Source organism: Octodon degus, unplaced genomic scaffold, assembly GCF_000260255.1.
Source record: "Octodon degus isolate 3935 unplaced genomic scaffold, OctDeg1.0 scaffold00123, whole genome shotgun sequence".
Taxonomy (NCBI): Eukaryota; Metazoa; Chordata; class Mammalia; order Rodentia; family Octodontidae; genus Octodon; species Octodon degus.
Genome location: NW_004524699.1, coordinates 6,677,135 through 6,684,374, shown reverse-complemented (window position 1 = coordinate 6,684,374; position 7,240 = coordinate 6,677,135). Strand labels below are relative to the sequence as shown.

General features: G+C 52.9%; 2 protein-coding genes and 1 pseudogene across 2 annotated transcripts in view; 2 read left to right on the top strand and 1 right to left on the bottom strand.

The window, feature by feature from the left end:
• The first annotated feature begins 195 nt into the window (after positions 1 to 195).
• LOC101585109 lies at positions 196 to 2,031 on the top strand (annotated as a pseudogene).
• Positions 2,032 to 4,073: 2,042 nt separating this feature from the next.
• Positions 4,074 to 7,107, top strand: Endog (endonuclease G). The gene is made up of 3 exons (XM_004640473.2): positions 4,074 to 4,768; positions 5,493 to 5,602; positions 6,766 to 7,107. The coding sequence occupies exons 1-3, from the start codon at positions 4,262 to 4,264 to the stop codon at positions 7,046 to 7,048; spliced, it is 900 nt and encodes a 299-aa protein (XP_004640530.1). The 5' UTR covers positions 4,074 to 4,261; the 3' UTR covers positions 7,049 to 7,107.
• Positions 7,108 to 7,192: 85 nt separating this feature from the next.
• Spout1 (SPOUT domain containing methyltransferase 1) overlaps positions 7,193 to 7,240 on the bottom strand; it is a 6,579-nt gene continuing 6,531 nt past the window's right edge. The window contains exon 5 of the mRNA XM_023700255.1: positions 7,193 to 7,236. Coding sequence (XP_023556023.1) covers positions 7,193 to 7,236 — 44 coding nt within the window. The remainder of the gene's footprint in view (positions 7,237 to 7,240) is intronic.

Here is a 7,240-nt window from a genome sequence, read left to right as displayed (position 1 = left end):
GGGCTGGTGAGATGGCTCAGTGGTCTAAAGCACCTACTTAGAACAAGCTTAGCAAAGCACAGGGACTGTGGTTCAATCCCCCAGCACCACATGCCAGCCAGCCCCCCGCCATGGGCTGAGCTGGCCACACACACACACACGAAAAAAAAAAAAACTAAATAAATAAGGGGGGGGGTGGCTGGGGAGATAGCTCAACGGAGTAAGTGCTTGCCTGGCAAGCGCAAGGTCCTGAGTTTAATCCCTGGTGCCACCAGAAAAAAAAAAAAAAGCCAGAAGGGCAGATTGGAGGGACTCCTTAGGCTACAGTGTTAGTGTTTGGGGACTATACTGTATGTGTTTTAGAGACAGATTTCTGTAGTGCACCCCAGAGATCAGTTATTTGTACCATGTAGGATGGGTTTCTCCAGGGGTTGCATGAGATACTTGCTCAAGACACTGGGTTTGGGGCCGGGGAGATGGCTCAGTAGAATAAGCGCTTCCCTGGCAAGTGCAAGGGACTCAGTTCAATCCCCAGTTCTGGGGAAAAAAAAAAAAAAAAAAAACCACTGGCTAGGCGACATCCTTACGTTGTGTGTCCCTGGACGAGCGTGGTTCTGAGTCCTGTCTAACCCAAGGATGAGGCGTGTTGCTGGAGGAAGCCAGTACCTGTGTGTCCTAGAGCCTTCCTGCCTTCTGATTCCTTCGCATTGCTGGGAAAGGGAAGCGAGTGCTGCTGATCTTCAGGACCCTTATGTACAAGCACTCATTTTCCAGGGATTCAGGAGCCTCCAACTGGAGAGGAAAGAGTCTCAATGGTGGGAACAAAAGCACATTGCCATTTCCTGCTCATAGAAACAAACATCCCCATAAAGGTGAACTGCCAAAACCTGTCCCATCACTCCCAGGCACTCGGACTTGCCTGAGAGCACCAGGCAGCCGCCAATTACAAGTCTGAAAAACATCTCAGGGAGCTGTGAATAATGAAACCAAGCCGTCAAGGAAGAGGCCAAGCAAGTCAAAGAAGGAATATGGGGCCCTGTTTGCAAAATTAAAGATGCCCCATGAGAGAAATCCAAATACAGAAGGGATCAAAACCTTTCCATGCTCTGGACAAAAACTTATTGTGATTTTGACAAAAAAGACAAGGCGCAAATGACCCACAGACAAGGATGACAATTCTTTATTACCTAAGCCAGTCACAATCCACTGGGAATACTCTTAAGGGTGGCCATGGGACAAAAGCAAGTGCTTAACCTAGGGATCCTGGTGGGACCTCCAGCTGGTCACTGGAAGCCCCTCCCAGCCTGCTAGAGGTGCTGAGACTGTGTCTCCTGATGTCAAAGAATGGACCTGAGAACACAGGGGACCAAGAGTAGGAATGGTTTACTGAGAGAACGCTGAGAGACAGGAGGGCCCTGGAAATGGGTGGCTGCTGAGGCTTCTTCTCAGGGACATTTTATATGGCAAGATTGCAGTGTACAGCTAGAGGTCAAACTCCCGCAAGTACAGCTGCTCAGCTAATGCTGATCCCATAGGGAAGGCATGAGTAGATGGTGGACATCATTAGCCTGGATTTTCTAGAATTTAGTGAGTTCAAGACTAGGCTGGGGCCTTTTTCCCAAAAAGAAGCCCCCGCTCCTCCCAACACTGAAGCCAAAGCAAAAGCTTTGAAGGCCAAAGGCCATGCTGAAAGGCATCCACAGCCATAAAAAGAAGATAGGAACATCACCCACCTTCCACTGTCCCAAGACGCTGTCCACATACCCTCCAAAGAGCGCCCCCAGGAGAAGCAAGCTTGACCACGATGCCATCATCAAGTTTCCTCTGACCACAGAGTCAGCCCTGAAAAAGATCGGGGACAGCAACACACTCGTGCTCACTGTGGATGTCAAAACCAATGAGCACCAAGTCAAACAAGCCGTGAAGAAGCTCTATGACGTCAGTGTTGCCAAGGTCAGTGCCCTAACCAGGCCTGATGGCGAGGAGGCATGTGTTCGACTGGCTCCTGATTATGATGCATTGGATGTTGCCAACAAAATTGGCATCATCTAAACTGACCCCAGCTGGCTAATTCTAAATATATACTTTTTTTTCCCAGTTAAAAAAAACTAGCCTGGGCTACATAGCAAGACTGTCTCAAAATCAAATAATGCAGCAACTTATTTAGCGTCTGAGTGGGGAATAACAATACTATACTCAAAACTGTAACTCAGAATGCTGTGTGTAGTATTGCATGCCTTTGATTCCAGCATGGGTAGGCTGAGGCAGAATTGCTGCGAGTTTGAGGCCAGCCTACTCCACATAGTGGATTCAAGGGCAGCTTAGAGCACATAGCAAGACCTCACTTCAAAAATAAAAAAACATGGGATGGGGAGATAGCTCAGTAGAATAAGCGCTTGCCTGGCAAGTACAAGGGTCTGAGTTCAAGCCCCATTTCTGCCAAAAACAAAACAAACAAAAAAACTATAAATCAAGAAAATAACAAGTGGGCAGAATTATATTTGCAACAAAAATGACATTATTAGTGATTCTAGATTAGAAGGTATGGGGGTAGCTTTATTACAATTTTTAAATTTTAATTTTATTGTAAGTGGATCAAATACATTTACTGAGTATAATTGATTTTCTTACAGATGCACACAATGTGATTTTAACAAATGTATCAGTCACTACAACCACTTTGTGATGAATTTAAAAATACCTTCTTAGCAATTTAAACAAACACATTACTAACTGTAGTCATCATACTACAATTATCTCAAGAAAATGCTAGGCATGATGACATACCCTTGTAACCTCCGTTTCCTGAGAGGCAGAGCCAGAAAATTAAACTGGAAGCACAGGCCGGGCTCTTTAGCCAGTATTTTGTTATTCTGAGACAGGGTCTCACTATGTACTCCAGGCTGGCTCTAAACTCACTTTATTATCCATACTGGCCCTTAACTCGTGCTGATCTTCCTGCCTCAGCTTCCTGAGTGCTAGGCTGATAGGCGTGTGCCACCATGCTGGGCTGCCGTATGATTTAAAAATATTTTAATGGGCTAAAAGTGTCCTTAACAAGTCCTTTTGTGACTACTGCTGATTCCGACTTCATAAGTACTACTGTGGTGAACGTTCATGTCCCAAATCCTTTATTCCTCTTTCCCTTCTGGGCTCAGTCCTGCAGCTGGCTTGAAAGGTGTGAACTTTAAGAACCCTTTTCATAATATTGTCCAGCTGCTTTCTGGAGTCAGTGTATCAGGTGCTGCTCCAGACAGCAGTTAGCTTGGGCCACCTGCATCCTTTACATCTGGCTGAGTTTCAAGAAAATCTTTGGAGGGGCCAAGGGAGATGGCCCGGTAGAAAGTGTTTGCCTGGCAAGCACAAGGGCCTGAGTTCAATCCCCGGTTCTTACAAACAAAACAAACAAAAACTCTCGAAATGAAAAAGCAATATGTATAACTTTTGAGCTGGGGAGATAGCTCAGTAGAATAAGTGCTTGCCTGGCAAACACAAGGTCCTGAGTTCAATCTCCGGTACCACACACACACACACACACACACACACACACACACAAATCTTTGGCTACTTTTCTTGCTTTGGGAGGGTAAAACAGGAGGATCACGAGTTGGAGCTCAGTTGGCGACTTGTTGAGAACCCTGTTTGAAAATAATTTTTATTTATTAAAAATTTTTAGGGGCCGAGGAGATAGTTCAGTAGAATAAGCACTTGCCTGGCAAGCGCAAGAGCCTGAGTTCAATCCCCGGTTCTGAAAAAAGAAAAAAAAAATTTAAAAGGTGAAAGGCCTTGAGTATCCCCTACACCAATAGTAACAAGTCATTGCCATGCTCCCAGAGTTCTTGGGTTATTTTTATGGTGCCATGGTTACAGCAGATTGGAGCCTGACAGACTTGGGATCTTGTACTTGTTCCGCCAACTAGGAGCTCCCTCACGCCTGCTTTGAAGATTAAAAGTAGTGTAAAAGCACTTTCAGATGGCTAGTACTTGCTTCTCGCACATGCGCAGAGGGTAGCTCCTGCGTGGCGGCCAAAGAGCCTGGGCGGAGCCAGAGACCCGACCGCGACCAATCCAGAGGGGACGCAATGGCGCCACGCCCCTTGTCCTGGGGTCTTAAAAGGGCAAAGAAAGGGCCTTGGGACAGGCACGTGGGAGCGGTCCTTCCTCTGTAGGTTGTGGTTTTGAGTCTTTGCTAGGGCACGGGAAAGACAGAGTGCCCCCCAGTCTCAGCCCCGCGTCGGCCCCGGCAGCGCAGCGCGAGGTGCCCTGTCCCGGCGGCGGCGACATGCGCGCGCTGCGGGCATCCCTGACACTGGTGCTCGGCGCGGGGGTGGGCGCTGCGGCCGAGCGCTGGCGGCGGGACAGGGCGGATGCGCGGGCGGTGCCAGGGCTTTTGGGCCGGCTGCCGGTGCTGCCCGTGGCGGCCGCAGCCGAGCTGCCTTTGGTGCCCGCGGAACCGGCCGGCCTGGGCTCCGGCGAGCTCGCTAAGTACGGGTTACCCGGGGTGGCGCAGCTCAAGAGCCGGGAGTCGTACGTGCTGTGCTACGACGCGCGCACCCGTGGCGCGCTCTGGGTGATCGAGCAGCTGCGGCCCGAGCGGCTCCGCGGCGACGGCGACCGCCGGGCGTGCGACTTCCGCGAAGACGAGTCGGTGCACGCGTACCACCGCGCCACTAACGCGGACTTTCGCGGCAGCGGCTTCGACCGCGGCCACCTAGCCGCCGCCGCCAACCACCGCTGGAGCCAGAAGGCCATGGACGACACTTTCTACCTGAGCAACGTCGCACCCCAGGTTCGCAGCGCCCGCACTCGGGTCTAGGTTCGGACAGAGGTTCTGAGCGCTGCACCCACGTGACCTTCAGTCGCCTAACCTGCGGGTGGTGCGGCCATTCACTCCCCGCATGCATAGGGCCGAGGTACTTAAGACTCTAAGGAAAGTGGCTGTTAGCTGCAACGAAGCCATAAAGGCTGAGTGGTACGCCGCCGGGCCTAGAGTCATAGCCGACAGCTGTTTTTTGAGACAGTCTTGCTGTGTAAAGGAGGTTGTCTTTGAACCAGGTAGCCCAGGCTGACACGTACACCACCACGCCTGGTTAATGACTGGTTTTTGTAGCACTGGGGAAGGACTGCAGAGCTTCTGGCGAGCTATGCAAGTGTCTAACAGAGCTATATCCCCAGAAACGAGGGCACTTGATCCAGCTGGTGGTGCCAAGTACAGGCCGCAGGCCAAGCAGCCCCTCCACCCTCGTTCCTCCAGGGAATGGCGCCCTGTGAGCCTCTAGCCCCTAATTCTTTCCCCAGGACCCATTTTCCTAGCTTGTAAGGTCCAGGTGGTCCGGGTGTCTGCGAGAAAGGAGGAAATGGTAGCGACCCAGGGCACAGGTGGAACGGAGCCCTGCCTAGGCTCCACCTGAGTGGTCACCTGCCCTCAGGGAGGGCCAGGTCTTCCTTGAGCCTGTTTCCTGCTGGAGCGGTAGGGATCCACATGTCCCACTGAATCCCCCTTCTGCCCCCAGGTACCACACCTCAACCAGAACGCCTGGAACAACCTGGAGAAGTACAGTCGCAGCCTGGCACGCAGCTACCAGAACGTCTATGTCTGCACTGGGCCACTCTTCCTGCCTAGGTGAGGCCACAGCGTGGCTGCACCCAGGGGTCAGCACCCCGGTACTGTTAATCCATCTTCTTGGCCTGTGTCCCTGGCGTGGGCCCCACATTCCACTTACTTTTGAGAGTCTGTGCAATTCAGACCATGTTAATAGCCCAGGCTGGCCTCAGATGTGCTCATCTTCCTGCCTCAGCTTCCCAAGTGCTGGGATGACAGGGATGCACTGTCACATGCAGCCCCATGTAGCTCTAGGTGGCCTCCTTGGTCATCTCTCTGCCTGGGGTACCTGGCCCCAAATGTCCTTGCTCCTCTGTGACCCTGGCAGCCTGGCCAGCCATGATCTGCATGGATGGAACCACAGATCCCCGACTTGCGAGGCTACCTCACTGTTCGGCTCACGGTGCTCTCCTCTGCCCTCAGGTCCCACTGTCCCCTTACCTGTCCCAGCTGTTGGGGACTGAGATGTTCTGGGCAGGGTCCCTGCTTCCCAGTCCACCTTCTGACCAGTCTGCAGGCTTAGGATGGGGCCCAGGCCTTACTGCCTGGTCTCTTGGTGCTGGGGGCAGAAGGTCTCAAGTGTCCTCCCAGGTAAAATGGGGCTAACGCCTGTGACCTCACAGATGGGGGCTATCAGGCCCAAGGCCTGACCCGTGCTAAGAGCTTAGTATGAGCTGGGGAGGGTGGTGGTTTGGGCACTGAAACTTCCAGCAACAAGTGCCCACTGAGCTGGGAGCCAGAGGCCACTCGAGTGGCCAGGTGTGGTGGCAGTACTTGGGAGGCTGAAGCAGGAGGACTGCCGTGAGTTCAAGACCAGCCTAAACTGTACAGTGAGTCCCTTAAAAAACAAAAAAGGTGACTCGTGCCAGGCTTTGTATTGGGCATGGGATTTCAACTGCCATGGCCCTGCCCACTGGGTGCACTGCCTTGGGAGAGATGAACAGCAATCAAGTGTCCCAGAGGTGAGCTGGAGTTTAGAAGGCCCAATACTTTCAGCAGCACTGGGAGAGTCAGTCTGCAGCGGGGACCGACCCCAGCCTTGAAGGTGGGAAGGCAGGGTACGCAGCCTTGAAGTCAAGGGGTGGCCTGGCAGGATGACAGAGCTCAGGTCAGAGCAGGCTTCCTGGAGGCGGGGGGCTTGGGTCCAACCAAGCTCTAGCTGTGAGTGCTGGGTCTGCCCGCAGGACGGAGGCTGATGGGAAGTCCTACGTGAAGTACCAGGTCATCGGCAAGAACCATGTGGCGGTGCCCACTCACTTCTTCAAGGTGCTGATCCTGGAGGCCACAGGCGGGCAGATTGAGCTCCGCTCCTACGTGATGCCCAATGCGCCTGTGGACGAGGCGATCCCACTCGAGCGCTTCCTCGTGCCCATTGAGAGCATTGAGCGGGCTTCGGGGCTGCTCTTTTTGCCCAACATCCTGGCACGGGCGGGCAATGTCAAGGCCATCACTGCAGGCGGCAAGTGAGACACAGGTGGGGACTAAGAGTGTGGCATCTGCAGCGCATTAAAGGTGATGTTCTTGGAGCTGTCTTGGCCATCCATGGCTGTCCCAAGTGACCTGCAGGTGCCCCTGCCTGGCTCCAGAACCGCCTGTGTGCTGTGTGAACCTTCAAGTGGGCCGGGTTCCTGCCTGGCTGAGGCTGGGCTGCAGGGCTGC